Source organism: Oncorhynchus clarkii, chromosome 7 (assembly GCF_045791955.1).
Source record: "Oncorhynchus clarkii lewisi isolate Uvic-CL-2024 chromosome 7, UVic_Ocla_1.0, whole genome shotgun sequence".
Taxonomy (NCBI): Eukaryota; Metazoa; Chordata; class Actinopteri; order Salmoniformes; family Salmonidae; genus Oncorhynchus; species Oncorhynchus clarkii.
In genome coordinates this window covers 69,653,327-69,675,427 of record NC_092153.1, presented here as the reverse complement: position 1 = coordinate 69,675,427, position 22,101 = coordinate 69,653,327, and the positions used below count along the sequence as shown (strand labels likewise).

Genomic DNA, 22,101 nt, shown 5'->3' with positions numbered 1-22,101 from the left:
TATGCATTTCTCCGTGACAAAATGACTACCGTAATCAGAATGATGGGAAGTTTGAGCGCGCTCGATTTACGTCACATTATGTGACTGTGCTCAGTTTTTTGGCGGCATGAATCTTGTGAAAGTGGGAAAAATCCATAAATTAGCCACGTCATTGTATAAACCATTAGGTTCAAAGCGTGGGAAAAAAGTAGCGGCTTATAGTCCGGAAATTACGGTATACAACCAATTTTCCAAAGCCTATAGAGTTTTCAGAGGCCTGGGAAGTAGGTCTCAGCGAGATTACATACCCCCATAGTTGGTATAATATCAAAGATAAGAATTTGATAATGATTTTTATTGCAAAAAGTTATCGGAACCTGCAAAACTTATTAAGGTTAAAAAAGGGTTCTATATAACCGTCGACAGGATCGTCTCAGAGTTGAATGAACTCCTAACACTGAACAATATGGAAATATTCCTGATATACAACCCTATACATAAACATGTACAAATCTCAGGAGATGCTGCCGGGAGAATAAAGACCGGCGGTAATTTAGCCTACATGTTGGGGATGGGTCCCAATAAATGGACGTATGTGAAAGATAAATTATTCCCATTCCCCGCGGATATACATGCAGGATTTTACAACATATTTGTGTATACCGACATCATATCCTATCAAAGGGTCGGAGACAGCTGTGTGCCACTCCTGAGAACAGTTCATATAGATGGAAAGGATGGGGACATAGTCACTGTCACCTACGACAAGCCACACTACGTACCTGTAAGCAAGAAATATATTGAAAACATTCTTGTTGAGCTTAAAATGGATCAGAATGAAAACATTGAATTTACTTATGGTAAAACGATTGTAAAAATCCACTTTAGACCCACCAAAACCTCTCTACATATATAATATTAGTATTATATATTTTATATACATAATACATCTAAATTAAAAAGGGTTATGGACCACCAACATCTCGACCCTAACCGTTATGTCTCATACTATGTTGATCAAGTGGGTAATGGGTTACCCGGCTATTATGGATCCCCAACCATGTACGGTTCGGGGATAGGAGGTATATTTCGTAACCTCTTTAGGATGGTTTTACCGTTTATGAAGAGAGGCCTCAGCATAGCCAAACCGCATTTAAAATCAGCAGCAAACAATATAGTAAGTGAGGTTGTAGCCAATGCTATGACCAGAAGGGCGTCACCAGATGTCGAGCGTCAAGAAGGCTCGGGGCTTATGCTGTTGTCTCGAAGACCAAAAAAGAGACCTCCGGGTATAAGGCGCAGGCTAAGAAACGGAGGTTAACAGTTAAAAGAAACTTAGTAAGTCAAAGACGGGGTAAAGTGAGGAGGTCTGGACCAAAAACGGTAAAAAGAATACTCTGAAGTATTTTCTAACAGAACAGGCAACATGGCTCTTTTACACCGCATGTCCTCTGAAGCTATAAAGACAGAGCTCGATCTTTTCACGGCCCCCTTAACCCAACATTCAGTAGAGAGGTCCAGTTATGTGGAGCCCCACTCTCGGCCATTACAGACAACGGTCTCATAGAGTTTTTCATACCAGGCCACGGTGACAACTATCTGGACCTCAACAACACCTTGGTGCATTGGCGTCTAAAAGTGACCAAAAGAGATGGTACTAATATTGCAAACGATGCCAACGTGAGTCACATTAATTACCCAGTGGCCACCATATTCTCCCAAGTGGATGTGACTTTGGGTGAACGTCTAATCAGTCAAAGCAGTGCCACATACCCATATAGGGCCATCATGGAGTGTTTACTCAACTACTCTGAAGACACTCTCAAGACCCAATTCAGCGCCGGGCTGTTTAGCAAGGATACTGCAGGAGCCTCTATGGAATCGACAGACCCCATCCACCGGTGCAAACAAAGGACTGGAGGCATGCGCTCGCTACTGTGCCGAATCTCGAGAGTTTCATCTGCTAGGCTCTATACACTCTGACATTTTCTTTCAAGAACGTTTACTCTTAAATGCGGTTGATTTAAGACTAAAATTAACCAGAGCCAAGGATGAGTTTTGCCTAATGTCTGCCCAGGGTGGGGACTCCGGCAGTTCGTCTGGGTCACTCACAGGCTTTGATGAAAGGAAATGCCCTTTACCCTCTCCAAAGAATTACCATAAAACCTTTAGCATACCTGTGGGCAGTAGAATCTGCAGTCAAGAAAACCTATTTCTAGGCCCTTTACCACAATACATGGTTATAGGTTTGGTTGATCACGCCTCTAATACGGGCAGCTTAAATAAAAACCCATTTAATTTTCAACACTTCAATGCAGAGTATATAGCTCTCTGTCAGGACGGACGTCAGGTCCCTGCTAAGGCTTTCCAACCGCAATTTAATAACAACATATCTGTGCGAGAATTTTACAATCTATTCCTGGCTACCGGGAGGCATCTAAAAGATCTCTCTTTACCTATTGACAGAAATGATTTTGCAGAGGGTTACACATTGTATGCTTTCAATTTATCACCTGATGATGACACCTCAGGAAATCTTTCGGTGGTGTCCCAAGGTAACCTCAGGCTGGAAATGCGTTTCCGTACACCTTTAGCCTGTACCGTTAGCATGATTGTTTATGCATGCTCTGATTCAATCTTGGAAGTGAATACCCGAAGACAGGTTTTAGTAGATTATTATTAAGGATCGTTGAGCAAAGACATGAATACCCAAGAGTTGGAAGGGCTCATGAGCCGACTGATTGGAAAACAATTTTGTGGAGTGTTGGCTTGTGATGAATTACCTATTGAGAAATGGCCGGAGCGGCCTGCCATGTTTATTGTCAATACCCATCCTAAACACATGCCGGGTGACATTGGCTAGCTGTGACATTAGAAGAGGAAGGAGGAAGAAAAATTTCAACTTTTTTTGATTCCTACTGCTTTCCCTCCGGTTTTTTACATTTCCCCAAGTCTATTAAAGAATTTTTGACCAAAAACGGCTCAAAGATATACTACAGCATCAAACAAGTGCAACATAACCTTTCCACTACATGCGGTCACCACTGTGTATTCTACCTATGCCATTGAGCCCGTGGAGTTTCTTTTGAAGATGATATGTCTCTTTATAATGATGATTTATGAAGTAATGATAACGTTGTAGCTTGTTTCGTTAGAAAATATCAAAAGTGTTCAAATGTGTGTCCTTTAAGACCGTGTAATCAAGGTGTATGCTCACGTCAAATGTTTCAAGAATGCCACAAATGTTAAATTGCTTAATTTTTCAAATAAAATTTATTGAATTTAATCATAGTCATTCAAAAGTCATTCAAAAGTCTAACCACCCAGAGAGATCGGGATTAGGAAAAGGTCCGGAGGCGTTCAGGGGGGTAAATGAGTTATCATCATTCATTTCATAGGGAGGCGGGGTTGTTGGGGCATCTTTAGGGGTGCTGTAGGTTTTTGTTTTAAAGCGTGAATTCTGTTGACGAAGCTTATAGTTGGGTACACCCGAGAGGGGAATGTTGAGGATGGCCAGGGCCTTAAGAAACTGAAGCCACCCTGGAGGTCTTCTGTCATCAGCAACCTTGTGGGCCGATGTGATACTTTTAAGCAAGTCAATCATATGTGAACCCCTGACAACAGAGCCCTGAAGGATAAACTCTCCTTTGTCGTTCCAAGTAGCGGCCCCATTTGAGTCTTTTATCTTGTTCATAATGTATCTAACATTTTTCCTGTTACGTGCCGGAACATGGGTTAACATGTCATGTATAACATTATCTTCAACAGGCATTTGATCTTCAGACGGTAAGCTCGCAGGTACAGGCATTACAGGGGCTTGGCTCGTCATCTTTTAAAGGGTCCGGTAGGGAAATAGTTAAATGGCCGGTCTCTCTCTCCCCTTGTTTCACCAAGGCCGAATACCTTTGCAAGAGGCTTGTGTATTTTTGTACCTTATCATAGGGGTTCAATCCTTTTCGATTCAAAATATCCTTCATGGCCGTATCCAAATCATTTTCCGCTGTTTGTCTGATATTTTCAGGACCCTGCACTTGTTTTTTAAGTCTATCCAACTGTGGCACCAGATACATTTTATTGGCCATCACACTCTGTGTTCAACCCCCATGTCTGGCAGCAATAAGGCTGGTGATGAAGGGCACGGCTATACTTAGTAAAGGTAGAAGAAAACCCCAGACTGTTGTATGCTATGTCTTTTCTTTTGAAGACTGGCCCTTTTATTGGCAAAGAGTTTGATCGAGGTCTTTTGTCTCTTTAATTTTTTCAGTTGGGTCAGGGTGAGTGGAATGCGTCCTTTGAGAAGATTCAAAGCAATCTCACATAGGGATAATATGAGATCTGAAGAACAGTGACTCAAGATGGCCTTCCGTTCATTAGATGTAGCCCCAACTAGGCTTCTCAAGAGGGGCAGGTTTCTTTTTAAATGCAGAGACATAGCGGTTACTTTTTAGGAATGTACGCAGCCGGCCACTCCCACGGGAACAGACCTGTTCGCAGCCTCAGGTGTTCTGGAGTATTTGCTTTTAAATCCACGATTAAATAAGAAAGTGGCGCTTTGGTAGCGTCCTCGTAGCTTTCCATAAAGTAGGATTTCCTTCCCGGGTACATCTGCTGAGCTAGAGTGTTAATTTGTAGTTTGTCTCTAGGATTTTTGAACAAACCATGTAATTGGCGTTCAAACTGATGGTGCGGCTATTTTTACCTTGGTGAAACACATTCTGCACCAAGTAAAGCACAAACAGGTTTCTATGATGAGTATATTGGGTAAAAGCTCGGGCAATTTCGGGATGTTCGCTACCTGCAAATAGCATATCGTCCAAAACCAGCAGATTGTTTTTATGAGGAGGGAGAAGTTCATCATCAGACAGGGATTCAGGTATTCCTTCAACAAACTTGATTTTTATTGTCTTCAACAATTCATCATACAGAGGTTGATAACAAGAATAACACCACACAACATTATCAGGCTTTTGAGATAACACATGTCCAGAATTCTCTAAAATACTTTTTACAAAACAAGTTTTACCACTATTAGATGTCCCTGCAATTAAGCCCGAAAATGGTAGTTGCAACCGGGGGTCAAAACCTTCTACAGCAGTCATTATATCTTAAGCTTTAAGACACATACTTGTAGCATAAGTCAGTAGCCAAAGGGCAATGTGGTCCCGTCAGGCAAAAGCAGTCTCTTGTCATAGACTACCCTGAATCTTTTAGTAAGTGGGGCATTCCTTAGATGGAAACCCTTTTTATCCCTAACTATTTTTTTGTAGGAGCTCAAAATCTCCAAGTCACTATTCCTGTCATTTATGAACCCCTCGACCAAGCGTGTGATTGATTCCAAGTTTACACGCGGGGCATTTTCATAGTTTTGAGTCACGCCTTTGGCTTTCAACACCACGTGATTCTTTTTAGTCCTAAAAGCATAGCTTTTGGGACCACAGGAGGACCATTCTGTGATATGGTCACCCTCTTCGAGTTCACTCGTTAAGCCACCCAGATAGTTGCTGAGTGGGGGGCTCCAATCCCCCTGTTTGCTTGCATAGACCATAGAGTCTGTGTCGTGGTAAAGAACCCGCCTCTGAAGCTGCTCCATGAGCTTGTACAGTTCAAGTCGGCCATAGGCCGTGGTAAATGCTGCAAGAAACACATTTACATTACCCGGGGGTAGAACCCACTTCTTGTTACGTTGCCATTGCACCAAGGCAATGTCTTGACTCAAGAATGAAAAATGTGAAATTTCGTATTGGTCTGAAAAAACAAATTCCAAAAATTATTCGGGGTCTTTAATATCGACGTTGTTAGCATATTACATCTCTGCGATAATTTCCCCCAAAGTGAGTTCAAGTACAATTTCGACACATTTCGTTTGGTTTTGTTGACCTCTATTCTGACAGGGTCAAGAAGTATGCCTTCTCTGTCGTGATAGTCTTGAATGTACTTGTCTTTGCTCTCTTGATCTGTGACCGATGCAGGATAGCCTGAAGCCATTTGCTTGCATCTCAAGAAGGTCTTGATGTACTCTTTAAAAAGAGTGTCTGATTTCCTGGAAAAGTTCCACACTTCAAGGATTTTGGCCACACGATACCCCATCTCTAAAGCCTTAGAGAATTCAACTGTGACCCAAACCCCAGCTCTTTCTTGATCTGAGTGATCACATGGGGTTTGCTGGTTGTTTTCACTGCAGGTGCGACAAAGGGGAAAGAAAAGTTTTCCTTGAGGGCCCCTGTAAGGCAACACTGGTATAAACAAACCCCTAGGAGGGTAGACAGTTGCTTTGATCAGACTAAAATAGTTTTGAGGTAAGTCAAAATCGCGACGAATAATTTCCGGATGCCCTATAGGATAGCATGAGGAATTCATTACATGAGGATAAATGGATGTAAAATCTACATATCCTATTGTCTCGTCGGGTTGCGCTACATACCGCAAGGTCAAAGCATTGGTGCGGCCTCCATACAAGGCCTGTCGTGGTTCCAGGGGTTCTGGTTTGTCATAGCTGGAATGGAAGGCTTGAACATGAGGATCAGACTTTTTGAGGGCGGCCCATTCGTGCTCCCAGAAAACCTTCACTTTTAGCCCGTAAGTAGCCTGTAAAGATTCCAATTTGTCTTGAAACTCTTGGTACATTTCCCCAAAAGTCTTTTGGGTTAGGACACATAGGGCCTGGGGCACAAAGCAAGATTTACAACCGTGGAAGAAACAACCGTTGTACTCATACACGGTCTCAACCCCGTCAATCTGGGTGTATCCTTCTACATGGTAAGAGTCAAACGCCTTCTCCCCCCGATTCAAAGCATGTTGAATAAAAATGTCTTTATCCTGGGCCAAGTACTCCAAACATTGATTGGACCCACTAGAGTATGACTTGAATTGGCGTCGGTAGTTGTCAGGCGAGGGGATTGCTATAGATGATGTAGGCAGAAAGTGTGTACGATAGGTTTTCATGCATGCCGATGCAATAGTTGTACAACTCCAGGGGTCAATGCCTGCATCTTTGATTACCTCTTCTCTGAGTCTGAGGCATCCTTCACGAAGTATAACCACATCATTGTCACAGTATGATTCCATCTCTTTATGGCAATCAAAGGTGCCATGTCTTACTGTCTCGTACCACGTCATGAATCTCTCACGCTCTTTGGGAGACATTTGATCACACCCGTACATTTCTGGGCTGGGATATGATCCGATATAATGTAGATTCTCCTCAGATGTGAAGAAGTGGGGGAACCAGCCTTTCACAGAGTTTTCAAAACCTAAGGCCTCTGGCATTTGAGCCAATCTCATGGGTAAGAAGCTTAAACTGTCAATGTATCTCTGGTTGAAGGCTGGGTCTACAAAACACAAGATTTTACTACCTTGAGCTATGACACTGGGTTCCACGCCTTGCTGTATCAAGGGGTTCAGAAGAAGGTAAGAGTCGTAGGCTCTAGCATTGTGCGCTATAAACGTGAAGTTTCTGTACTGGGGTTTTCTAAAGTGTTTTAGAAAGAGCAGTGCACAATTGGGCCTCTCTGCCGACAACTTTTCACCCTTGAAAGTCATGGTAGATACAAAAATAGGTAAATGAACCCCCGATTGCTGATTTGTCTCAAAATCATAGAACACATATTTCTCTGAATGTTCATCTTTAGCCAAGGGCTGAATATAACACTCGTGTGGCACTTCTTGAACCACTTCAGCGTCTCTGCTTTTCAAAGGCCCTTTACAGATTGGACAATGTATGATTCCACACACAAAATACAGTTTTATATCTTTATGTTTGAAGCCTGAAATGTGGCAAAAGGTCGCAAAGTTCAAGGGTTAAAATGGGTTAAAATTATTCAGCCCCTTTACTTTCAGTGCAGCAAACTCTCTCCAGAAGTTCAGTGAGGATCTCTGAATGATCCAATGTTGACCTAAATGACTAATGATGATAAATACAATCCACCTGTGTGTAATCAAGTCTCCGTATAAATGCACCTGCACTGTGATAGTCTCAGAGGTCCATTAAAAGCGCAAAGAGCATCATGAAGAACAATAAACACACCAGGCAGGTCCGAGATACTGTTGTGAAGAAGTTTAAAGCCGGATTTGGATACAAAAAGATTTCCCAAGCTTTAAACATCCCAAGGAGCACTGTGCAAGCGATAATATTGAAATGGAAGGAGTATCAGACCACTGCAAATCTACCAAGACCTGGCCGACCCTCTAAACTTTCAGCTCATACAAGGAGAAGACTGATCAGAGATGCAGCCAAGAGGCCCATGATCACTCTGGATGAACTGCAGAGATCTACAGCTGAGGTGGGAGACTCTCTCCATAGGACAATAATCAGTCGTATATTGCACAAATCTGGCCTTTATGGAAGAGTGGCAAGAAGAAAGCCATTTCTTAAAGATATCCATAAAAAGTGTCGTTTAAAGTTTGCCATAAGCCACCTGGGAGACACACCAAACATGTGGAAGGTGCTCTGGTCAGATGAAACCAAAATTGAACTTGGTTCAACATAAAACGTTATGTTTGGCGTAAAAGCAACACAGCTCATCACCCTGAACACACCATCTCCACTGTCAAACATGGTGGTGGGGGCCTCCCGGGTGGCGCAGTGGTTAAGGGCGCTGTACGCAGCGCCAGCTGTGCCATCAGAGTCCTGGGTTCGCGCCCAGGCTCTGTCGTAACCGGCCGCGACCGGGAGGTCCGTGGGGCGACGCACAATTGGCCTAGCGTCGCCCGGGTTAGGGAGGGCTTGGTCGGTAGGGGTGTCCTTGTCTCATCGCGCACCAGCGACTCCTGTGGCGGGCTGGGCGCAGTGTACGCTAGCCAAGGTGGCCAGGTGCACGGTGTTTCCTCCGGCGCATTGGTGCGGCTGGCTTCCGGGTTGGATGTGCGCTGTGTTAAAGAAGCAGCGGCTTGGTTGGTTGTGTATCGGAGGACGCATGACTTCATACCTTCGTCTCTCCCGAGCCCGTACGGGAGTTGTAGCGATGAGACAAGATAGTAGTTACTACAACAATTGGATACTACGAAATTGGGGAGAAAAAGGGGTAAAATTAAAAAATAAAAAAAGATAAAAAATAAAAATAAAAAATAAATAAAAATAAAAAAAAAACATGGTGGTGGAAGCATCATGGTTTGGGCCTGCTTTTCTTCAGCAGGGACAGGGAAGATGGCTAAAATTGATGGGAAGATGGATGGAGCCAAATACAGGACCATTCTGGAAGAAAACCTGATGGAGTCTGCAAAAGACCTGAGACTGGGACGGAGATTTGTCTTCCAACAAGACAATGATCCAAAACATGAAGCAAAATCTACAATGGAATGGTTCAAAAATAAACATATCCAGGTGTTAGAATGGCCAAGTCAAAGTCCAGACCTGAATCCAATCGAGAATCTTTGGAAAGAACTGAAAACTGCTGTTCACAAATGCTCTCCATCCAACCTCACTGAGCTCGAGCTGTTTTACAAGGAGGAATGGGAAAAAAATTCAGTCTCTCGATGTGCAAAACTGATAGAGACATACCCCAAGCGACTTACAGCTGTAATCGCAGCAAAAGGTGGCGCTACAAAGTATTAACTTAAGGGGGCTGAATAATTTTGCACGCCCAATTTTAAAGTTTTTGATTTGTTAAAAAAGTTTGAAATATCCAATAAATGTCGTTCCACTTCATGATTGTGTCCCACTTGTTGTTGATTCTTCACAAAAAAATACAGTTTTATATCTTTATGTTTGAAGCCTGAAATGTGGCAAAAGGTCGCAAAGTTCAAGGGGGCCGAATACTTTCGCAAGGCACTGTATCTTAAGCCATTCTCTCATCCTTAGCGCTGGAGGAAAAACTCCCGGGTTCTGCCCGATAAAGGGGTTTGGGGCCGCTGTCTGTGAATATCTTAACCGTAGATTCCACAGGTTGGAATATGTAAGACATATGTCCCTCACTCGTACCCAAAACTCCTTTAAAACATTCTGGGGACTCATGCAAAACATCCTCCAGGCTTTTGTCATTGGCTTCATGACATGAGCCGCATAGCACCCCAAGAATTGGCCTAGGAGACATATTTTTATGTTTAATATTCTGGGCTTTATTTAAAAAAATCTTGTTTACTGTTCTGGGGTCGCATGCCTTGTTCTGGACTTTATTTATAATGCGTCTGCCACAGCCAATACCCCGAACATTCCTGCTTCATAGGTAGCAACCCTAAGGGCAATAAAACAGGGGTGTGGGGCCATACTCTTTCAAAAAGTTCAAACACAGAACCCCCCAGTTCAACCAAGTCCCTAGACATCAATCAGCATGACAACTTCAAAGGAATAGATGCAATATAGATATAAAATAACACACCCTCTAACACGTGACAACAGGAACAGGATGTCCTGGCCGGATGCCCATATTTGGACATGTACGCGTCATCTGGACACAGGGCCATAAATCAACATTTTGACCCGTGCCGTCTACTTTATTCTCTCTCTTATATACTATGAATATTCATGCAATGCTCAGGGGCGGCAGGTAGCCTAGTGGTTAGAGGGCCAGTAACCGAAAGGTTGCTGGATCGAGTCCCCGAGCTGACAAGGCCGTCCTTGTATATGATAATTTGTTCTTATTAATTGACTTGCCTAGTTAATAAAAGTTAAATAAAAAAGAAATACACTGCAGGGTTGATAAAACACACACACACACACACACACACACACACACACACACACAGGGTTGATAAAACACACTCACACACACACAGGGTTGATAAAACACACTCACACACACTCAAGGGGATGCAGCAGCTACCACCTCTGCTCCCTGGGACACAGATGTCAGGGTGTTTGTGTTTATCTGCCCCTTTGGTGTGTGTGTACACTCAAACCAATCATTTAAACTGCACTGACAATTATGTGCAAGTTTATCCATTTTCATATGGGTGGCCCCAGTGGGAATCAAACCTAGAATTGTGCCATTGCAAGCTCCACGCTCTACCAACTGAGTCACAGTAGTGATATGTCTCCTCCCTGTCCCTTGCTCCTTGGGATATTTTAGGAGGTATAAGGGAGGACAGCCAATATTACCCTGTACCTCTCCTTGAACCAAGGAGATGGAGTCCGTGTGTTGTCTTCATCAGGCCTCACAAGCTCGCTTACAGACTTATAGGATCTGCAGTGAAACAGAAGCCCACTCTGGAGACTGACAGCCTCCCCCTCAACCTCCCCCTTGCCCAATATCTGCTGCAATATCTGTCACGACTGACAGGCCACGGCCCCTGTGGGCCCAGTCTAAGGCTGTCTCTGGAGAGGGGAGGATGGGGGCAGAGATAGGGGGAGGATGATGGGGTAGGAGAGGAGGGGAGGATGGGGAGAGGAGAGGAGGATGAGGAGAGGATGGGGAAGAGAGGAGGGGGTGATGAGGAGAGGAGAGGAGAGGAGGGGGAGGGGAGGATGGAAGAGGAGGGGAGGATGGGGAAGAGAGGAGGGCTGGATGGGGAGAGGAGATGAGGGGAGGATAGGGGAGGATGGGGAGAGGAGAGGATACGAGGGGAGGATGGGAAGGAGAGGAGAGGAGGGGAAGATGGGGAGAGGAGAGGAAGGGGGATGGGGAGAGGAGGGGAGGTTGGGGAGAGGAGAGGAGGGGAGGATGGGGGAGGTGAGGGGGGAGGAGGAGAGGATGGGGAGGAGAGGAGGAGATGATGTGGAGGGGAGAATGGGGAGGGGGAGGGAGGAGAGGAGTGGTGGGGAGGATGTGGGAGGAGAGGGGGGGTGGGGAGAGGAGAGGAGAGGATGGGGAGGAGAGGGAGGAGGATGGGGAGGAGAGGGGGGAGGATGGGGAGAGGAGAGGAGGGGAGGTCGTTGAGGATGGGGAGAGGATAGGAGGGGAAGATGGGCGAGGAGAGGAGAGGAGGGGAGGATGGGGAGAGGAGAGGGGAGGAGAGGAGGGGAGGATGGGAGGAGAGGTGGGAGGTTGGTAGAGGAGAGGAGGGGAGGACATTGAGGATGGGGAGAGGATAGGAGGGGAAGATGGGCGAGGAGAGGAGAGGAGGGGAGGATGGGGAGAGGAGAGGGGAGGATGGGGAGAGGAGGGGAGGATGGGAGGGGAGGGGGAGAGGATGGGGAGAGGACAGGAGGGGAGGATGGGGGATGAGAGGAGAGGAGAGGAGGATGGGAAGAGGAGAGGAGGATGGGGGAGGAGAGGAGGATGGGGAGAGGACAGGAGGGGAGGATGGGGGAGGAGGAGAGGGGAATTGGTATTATTGGACAGCTTCCTCCAATTCAGTTCCAACATGACTGAATATTGATCAGGAAGGAAGGGAAGGAGGGAGAGCGGGAGAGAGCGGGAGAGAGCGAGAGAGAGCGGGAGAGAGCGAGAGAGAGAGAGACAGATATATATATATATATAAGAGGTTGTATATAAAATACAACCTCTTATGGCTTCTGTGTAGATGTGTGTGTCTATTCATTTGCCAGTGACTGCGTGTGGGGGTGTGGTAGGAGAATGACTGTGGTAGAGGTCTTTGATTATCAAGGTGGATGATTGATTTGCATGTGAGTGTTCATCCAATGCAGTATGTAGCTCTATGATTATACGATAACATATCGCTGGGATATGAGGTAACAACAGGACCTGGCCTACATTATGTTAAAAGATGCTGAACATGATTAAAAGACAAAAAAGCTATTGTGATTGTGTTGAATAGTTTTGGGAAAGAAAGATAATAAAAAACTGGAGAACATTATTTAGTGTTGAGGTGCTGACTAACTGGGGAATAAACTGGAAGCTTGAAAAACAGAGTCGCACAGTCTATGTATAAACGCCCAGCAATTTATTGGGTAAACCACAAAAGTTTCAGTGTCACAAAGATAATTTGTAAAAATCCAAATAACTTCACAGATCTTCATTGTAAAGGATTTAAACACTGTTTCCCATGCTTGTTTAGTGAACCATAAACAATTAATGAACATACACCTGTGGAACGGTCTTTAAGACACTAACAGTTTACAGACGGTAGGCAATTAAGGTCACATTTATGAAAACTTAGGACACTAAAGAGGCCTTTCTACTGACTCTGACAAACACCAAAAGAAAGATGCCCAGGGTCCCTTATACATTCATGAACGTGCCTTAGGCATGCTGCAAGGAGGCATGAGGACTGCAGATGTGTCCGTACTGTGAGACGCCTAAGACAACGGTACATGGAGACAGGACGGACAGCTGCTAGTCCTCGCAATGGCAGACCACGTGTAACAAAACCTGCACAGGATCGATACATTCGAACATCACACCTGCGGGACAGGTACAGGATGGCAACAACAACTGCCCGAGTTACACCAGGAATGCATAATCCCTCCATCAGTGTCCTGTCCGCAAAAGGCGGAGAGAGGCTGGACTGAGGGCTTGTAGGCCTGTTGTAAGGCAGGTCCTCACCAGACATCACCGACAACAATGTCGCCTAAGGGCACAACCCCACCATCACTGGACCAGACAGGACTGGCAAAAAGTGCTCTTCTCTGATGAGTCACGGTTTTGTCTCACCAGGGGTAATGGTCAGATTCGCATTTATCGTTGAAGGAATGAGCGTTACACCGAGGCCTGTACTCTGGAGCGGGATCGATTTGGAGGTGGAGGGTCCGTCATGGTCTGGGGCGGTGTGTCACAGCATAATCAGACTGAGCTTGTTGTCATTGCAGGCAATCTCAATGCTGTGCGTTACAGGGAAGACATCCTCCTCCCTCATGTGGTACCCTTCCTGTAGGCTTATCCTGACATGACCCTCCAGCATGACAATGCCACCAGCCATACTGCTCATTCTGTGCTTGATTTCCTGTTCTGTTAGTCACATGTCTGTGGAACTTGTTCAGTTTATGTCTCAGTTGTTGAATGTTCTTATGTTCATACAAATATTTACACATGTTAAGTTTGCTGAAAATATACGCAGTTTACAGTGAGAGGAAGTTTTTTTTTGTTGCTGAGTTTAGAATTGTTCCAAAGAAGGGCCTGAGATCAAAGTCAATATTCAGACCCCTAGGGGTCAATGTTTTTAAATATGATATCCAGTAAGCCTCCCTCTGTAGTAGTAAGATGTCGATGTTACCTCCTCTCCTTGGTAGAACAACATGCTCAATGCCTGTGTATTTGAGGGAGGAGATGGGATGGTTAACTTTATCAAAGTGAGCTGCTACTGGATAGTCAATGTTCTTACACCTGATTGAGCTGAGGTGTTCAGGGATGCGTTGTTTTAATTGTCTTTTCGTTTGTCCTACGTAGGCATTCACACATATACAGGTGATGAGATAGATTACTCCCTTTGTCTTGCATTAGATGATACCTCTAACATGAATTTGTCAACCTGTGTGTGGGTGTCTGAAGAGGGATATTTTTGAAGTGCTATTGCACTGTGAGCATGAGCCACATTTGTAGTGCCCATGTGGAATGGGAGTCAAGAGTGTCTGAGTGGGCTCAGGGGCAGGTCAGATCTCACTAATGCATTCATACATAATGTTACTGACCACACTAATGCATTCATACAGTACATAATGTTACTGACTACACTAATACATGCATACTGTACATACTGTTACTGACTACACTAATACATGCATACTGTACATACCGTTACTGACTACACTAATACATTCATACATAATGTTACTGACTACACTAATACATTCATACATAATGTTACTGACTACACTAATACATTCATACTGTACATAATGTTACTGACTACACTTATACATTCATACATAATGTTACTGACTACACTAATACATTCATACTGTACATAATGTTACTGACTACACTTATACATTCATACATAATGTTACTGACTACACTTATACATTCATACTGTACATAATGTTACTGACTACACTTATACATTCATACATAATGTTACTGACTACACTAATACATTCATACATAATGTTACTGACTACACTTATACATTCATACATAATGTTACTGACTACACTAATACATTCATACATAATGTTACTGACTACACTAATACATTCATACTGTACATAATGTTACTGACTACACTAATACATTCATACTGTACATAATGTTACGGACCACACTAATACATTCATACATAATGTTACTGACTACACTAATACATGCATACTGTACATAATGTTACGGACCACACTAATACATTCATACTGTACATAATGTTACTGACTACACTAATACATTCATACTGTACATAATGTTACTGACTACACTATTACATTCATACTGTACATAATGTTACTGACTACACTTATACATTCATACATAATGTTACTGACTACACTAATACATGCATACTGTACATAATGTTACGGACCACACTAATACATTCATACTGTACATAATGTTACTGACTACACTAATACATTCATACTGTACATAATGTTACGGACCACACTAATACATTCATACTGTACATAATGTTACTGACTACACTAATACATGCATACTGTACATAATGTTACTGACTACACTTATACATTCATACATAATGTTACTGACTACACTAATACATTCATACTGTACATAATGTTACGGACCACACTAATACATTCATACTGTACATAATGTTACTGACTACACTAATACATTCATACTGTACATAATGTTACGGACCACACTAATACATTCATACTGTACATAATGTTACTGACTACACTAATACATGCATACTGTACATAATGTTACTGACTACACTAATACATACATACTGTTACTGATTACACTTATACATTCATACATAATGTTACTGACTACACTAATATATTCATACTGTACATAATGTTACTGACTACACTAATATATTCACACTGTACATAATGTTACTGATTACACTTATACATTCATACATATTGTTACTGAATACACTAATACATTCATACTGTACATAATGTTACTGACTACACTAATATATTCACACTGTACATAATGTTACTGATTACACTTATACATACATACATAATGTTACTGAATACACTAATACATACATACTGTACATAATGTTACGGACCACACTAATACATTCATACATAATGTTACTGACTACACTAATACATTCATACTGTACATAATGTTACTGAATACACTAATACATACATACTGTACATAATGTTACGGACCACACTAATACATTCATACATAATGTTACTGACTACACTAATACATTCATACATAATGTTACTGACTACACTAATACATTCATACTGTACATAATGTTACTGACTACACTAATATATTCACACTGTACATAATGTTACTGATTACACTTATACATACATACATAATGTTACTGAATAAACTAATACATTCATACATAATGTTACTGACTACACTAATACATTCATACTGTACATAATGTTACTGACTACACTAATACATTCATACATAATGTTACTGACTACACTAATACATTCATACTGTACATAATGTTACTGATTACACTTATACATACATACATAATGTTACTGAATACACTAATACATACATACTGTACATAATGTTACGGACCACACTAATACATTCATACATAATGTTACTGACTACACTAATACATTCATACATAATGTTACTGACTACACTAATACATTCATACTGTACATAATGTTACTGAATACACTAATACATACATACTGTACATAATGTTACGGACCACACTAATACATTCATACATAATGTTACTGACTACACTAATACATTCATACATAATGTTACTGACTACACTAATACATTCATACTGTACATAATGTTACTGACTACACTAATATATTCACACTGTACATAATGTTACTGATTACACTTATACATACATACATAATGTTACTGAATAAACTAATACATTCATACATAATGTTACTGAATACACTAATACATTCATACTGTACATAATGTTACTGACTACACTAATACATTCATACATAATGTTACTGAGTACACTAATACATTCATACTGTTACTGATTACACTTATACATTCATACATAATGTTACTGACTACACTAATATATTCACACTGTACATAATGTTACTGATTACACTTATACATACATACATAATGTTACTGAATAAACTAATACATTCATACATAATGTTACTGACTAGCTGGGAATAATATTCTGAATAAACAAGTTTACAACTAATGTCAGGATAAATGAATTTCCCCTCATTTAGTGTTACTTAGTTTACATACAGCATTTTGATGAATAAATTATGATTATTCAGCATATGACTTATGCGTAAACATACATCTTATTTATCGCTCCCTCTACATATTTACTTTTAATGTCTCCTTATTTAGTCTCACAGTATTTATGGCGTTTTATCGACAATATGGAATTCATATTTTGTCTATTTCATGTTGTGTCTGCTGTGTGTGTATGTCCCTCTATATTTGAAAGAGAGAAAAAGAAGAGAGAGAGAGAGAGAGAGAGGAAAAGAGGGCAAGAGAGGTGGAGTGAGTGTGAGAGAGGGAGATAGAGGCAACAGTGATTAAGTGTGAGGAAGAGAGCGGATTGCAGAAGACTGGTTGAGCATGTGTGAATGTGGTTTTGTGAGTATGACTAAAGATTTGACAGGTTTTAAATGGTTTCAGTGTATTGGCCCAAGAAGGCTGGGATGCTTACATGAGGGAGTGTTGCCCAACGCAGTGGAAATATGAGATACTGGCAGTCCATTAGAGACAGCCTGAGAGACTGCACCCTGCTAAAGGGACCACTACCCTCTGCTGGTTGGAAGAACATACTACCACAGCACAGGCTTAACACAAATAGGGCAGGCTTCTCCAAACAAGTTTACACAGCAATGTTTATTTTCTTCAATTGTTGTACATAAAACACTGTAAAAACACTAGCAAATCAGCTCCAAGTGATTTTAATTTAAGAAACCGGTTCCAAAGTAGAGATATATATGAGATAGAGTAGAGATATATATGAGATAGAGTAGAGATATATATGAGATAGAGTAGAGATATATATGAGATAGAGTAGAGATATATATGTAATCGTGTACAGTGCATTTGGAAAGTATTCAGCACCCTTGACTTTTTCCACATTTTGTAACTTTACAGCCTTATTCTAAAATGGATTACATGTTTTTCCCATTAATCTACACACAATACCACATAATGACAAAGTGAAAACTGGTTTTTAAAAATGTTTGCAAATTTATAAAAAAACAAAAACAGAAATATCTTATTTACATAAGTATTCAGACCCTTTGCTATGAGACTCAAAATTGAGCTCAGTTGCATCCTGTTTCCATTGATCATCCTTGAAATGTTTCTACAACTTGATTGTCTCGAGGCACAGATCTGGGGAAAGGTACCAAAACATTTCAGCAGCATTGAAGATCCCCAGGAACACAGTGGCCTCCATCATTCTTAATTGGAAGAAGTTTGAAACCAACAAAAGCTGGCCACCTGGCCAAACTGAGCAATCGGGGGAGAAAGGCCCCGATTATGTTCCAGCCCCCACTCAAGAAAAAATTGGCCCGCAGGTGAATCTAGTTGATTATCCCTGATATAATGGGCTGTTTTCCGGACCCAGATTAAACCTAGTTCTGGACTTAAAAGTACATTAATTAATCTTGCTTTTTAATCCAGGACGAGGCTTAATCTCTGTCTGGGAAACCGTCCCCACAATACCACACCTATTAGATGTACCCAGTGTGTATTACTAGTATGAATTTGTTCTGCCTTGTATCAATTAACATGGTGAAACTTAATGCCGAAATGTATTCACCATCAAATAAACTCACAATTTCACTCTTTACATTAAGGTTTCCATTATGTTTTAGAGTGATTATAGTATGTGTTTGTGTGAGTCTGTGAGGTTCCTAACTGTATCATTTACATCAGAATGGATAGTGATACATGATTTGAGGGCTGGATGGATGAATAAATAAATGGCAAAAATTCTGAAACGTTTCTCACACATTCTTCACACGTTCTCACGTTCTTCACAACGTTGTTCTCACGTTCCTCACACATTGTTCTCACGTTTCTCATGGGAGCTTTTACAGTAGCTCATATGTTCTCCACATGCGCTTCATGCTACCGAGTGTTCTGATGCTGTGTTCTCCGTGCACTGTGTTCTCTCTGTTGGTTCCGCCCGTGCTACTACAGCTGCTGGACGCCAGGAGGACCAAGGTTTGTCCCTATGTCTGCCACCGCTGTCCTGGCTGCCGTGTGTGTACAACATAGAGTCACCACCAGTGTGATGTCGTCGTGTCTCCTCAGTGACCACCAGAGACCCTCTGCCCCCCCCCCCCCCCCCCCACACCCCTAGGTCATATCTGAAATGGCACCCTCTTCCCTATATAGTGCACTACTTTTGACCAGAGCTTGTGGGATCTGGCCAAAAGTAGCCCACTAAGGCCTATATTGTGAACAGAGCGCCATTTTGGACATACTCCTAACTTGACTCTTATACACACCCAAAAGGAGTGTGATGGGTTTAGCCTGTTTTGTTCCCTACACCCTACCCTCTGACCCTCTCCCTTCCCCTACACGCTCTGTTTAACAGAGTGTTGTTTGTTCAGCTATTCCTTATTTACTCCAAGCACACCTGGTCCTCCTCGTATGTTCCCCCTATACAGACCAACATACTGTGAGTGTGTTTCTCATATAGGGGTGTGGCTGCTCCTCTGCACTGTGTGTGCATCCCTTGTGATGCTATAGTATATAGTGTTTTGTTCTGTATTTATCTGCCCCCTAAACTCCAACACCCAGGCTAGGTTCCAATGTCCATACTAGATACCACTGAGAATGCATGGCCCAATCAGTGCACAGTGGTATGCTAGTGTGTACATTGGGAGAGTCACAGAGCCTCAGCCTCCTTTTCCCTTGTCCTAAACACACTACACACACTACAATCGATGTGTGACTCATTTAGTTATCAGGTACTGTACCCCTTTACTTTTCCCATGTGCTTCCTGAAGCAGTGTGTGCGGAGGAGCATTGCTTTTCCCTAACACACACACACGCATGCATGCACACACATACACGCACGCACACATACACGCACGCACGCATACACACACACATACACACGCGCACGCACGAACGCATACACGCATGCACGCATACACACACATATACACACACCACCCTAACACACAGCATATGGATGGGCATGAACCCAGAAGTCCGCTGAGTCTACTGCTGTCGGTTAGTCTCCAGCTCTCAGTGGGAACATTGTTTACTGTGCTCTACATGGATCTCTGCTGCTCTCGACTCAGGCCGTATGGACAGCACCCGCCCTACAATAATGATAGATAATTATCAATAATGCTGCAACAATCATACATGATAGCAGCACAGCACAAACTCCTTTGAAAGTGCAAGCTGTTGAACGCAACCGTTAAACAATGAACACTTGACATGATCGTCAAACTATTATCGAAGGATCATGGTCCTACAAGTTCTTCGCTTTCCTGCCATTTCGGTTGCACAATCGGTTTCTCCCAGCAACACACAGATTCAGTCATTCACTGGATGGCTTTGTTTAAATGTCTCTTTTAGTATTCCTGCTGTCAAAACCTTGAGAGATATTCCTAAAGATTAGATGACTGATATACAGTCCTGTAAATAGATAGCAATTTACAGTACTCACTACTCACCCTAAAAATGGTAACAGAAGATGGAAAGCAACAAGCCGTATAGTTGATTATGAACAGTATATAAAACAGTTGTATTTTCTCTTACCTCTTCAACCCATACTTTCTCGTGTTGCCATACTTTGTGTGTGTGCGTGTGTTTTCTATGTGTCTTTCATGCCATAGCCAGGTAAGGCCTCCGTTTTTTCAGCTGTAACTTCTCCAGAGGGTGAATAGATTACAATGTGTGTTTGTGAGTTTCTCTGTGTGTGTTCTTCCTAGTGCACATCTGCTTTCCACAGGGCCATCAAAATGTTCCTTGTCCCCCCTCTCTATAACATGTTTTTTTTGTGTGTGAGTTTGCATGTGTGCCTGAATATGTCCTTAGATGAGTACGTATTCAGTGACCCATCATTGTCTGGTCTGTAGTTTATTTGAATCCATCTTAGGCTAAGTGCTGTGATCCTACCAGATTGAGACTCCTTGATGTGTGTGTGTGTGTGTGTGTGTGCGTGACCCCCACAGCACCTGCAGCTGACCATCCAGGCCCTGCAGGATGAGCTGAGGACCCAGAGGGATCTGAACCACCTGCTGCAGGAGAGTGGCGGCCGCTCTGGGGAACACTACACCAACATCGAGCTGACCGAGGAGAACTTTAGACGACTGCAGGCCGAGCACGACCGCCAGGCAAGGAATCTTAATAGTTAATAATTCACAATAAATGACTGATTAAATAAATGAGTTAGTTATTAGTTCCAGGTTATTATGACCAGGGTTGAACATTATGGTAACAACATTTCCAAATTCCCATTTACTTCTTATTACCTGGAGGATTTCCGTGAATCTTCCAACTGGAGGTTTCTGGATTTTCTTCCAACTTGGACATTTTGGGAAAGTTCCCAGAATTGCGCTGCCCTAATGATGACATAATTTATACTTCCTTGCAGGCCAAAGAGCTCTTCCTCCTGAGGAAGACCTTGGAGGAGATGGAGCTGCGGATGGAGACGCAGAAGCAGACGCTGGGGGCCAGGGACGAGTCTATCAAGAAGCTGCTGGAAATGCTCCAGAGTAAGGGTCTGCCTGGGGGGCCAGGCAGAGTCAATGAGGAGGAGGAGCAGGAGAGGGCCAGGCGCATCGCTGAGGCCGAGGCACAGCTGGGACACCTGGAGGTCATCTTGGATCAGAAGGAGAAGGAGAACATCCACCTCCGAGAGGTACAAGAGTATATGGCTTGCGTCCCAAATAGCACCCTATTCTCTATGTAGTGCACTACTTTTGAACAGAGCCTGGTCAAAAGGTAGCGCACTATGTAGGGAATAGGGTGCCATTGGTGATGTGACTTATGTAGTGCTTATGGTTAGCATATGGCCATATAGTACTATATACTGTAGCTACTGTAGGGCCACAGTAGACTCAGAGTAAATGGAGTGGTATTATTCAACCACTAAATGTACATAACTATATAACTACTGGGTCGTAGTTAGAGGCAGAGGCATGTGTCGTTCGTTGTCTCTGATTGAGAATCATACTTACAGTGGGGCAAAAAAGTATTTAGTCAGCCACCA

General features: G+C 42.6%; 1 protein-coding gene across 1 annotated transcript in view; it reads left to right on the top strand.

The window, feature by feature from the left end:
• LOC139414425 (ERC protein 2-like) overlaps positions 1-22,101 on the top strand; it is an 88,668-nt gene that overhangs the window by 15,013 nt on the left and 51,554 nt on the right. Inside the window, exons 2-4 of the mRNA XM_071162337.1 lie at positions 19,065-19,088; positions 21,062-21,223; positions 21,484-21,749. Of these exons, the coding sequence (XP_071018438.1) occupies positions 19,065-19,088; positions 21,062-21,223; positions 21,484-21,749 (452 nt within the window). The remainder of the gene's footprint in view (positions 1-19,064; positions 19,089-21,061; positions 21,224-21,483; positions 21,750-22,101) is intronic.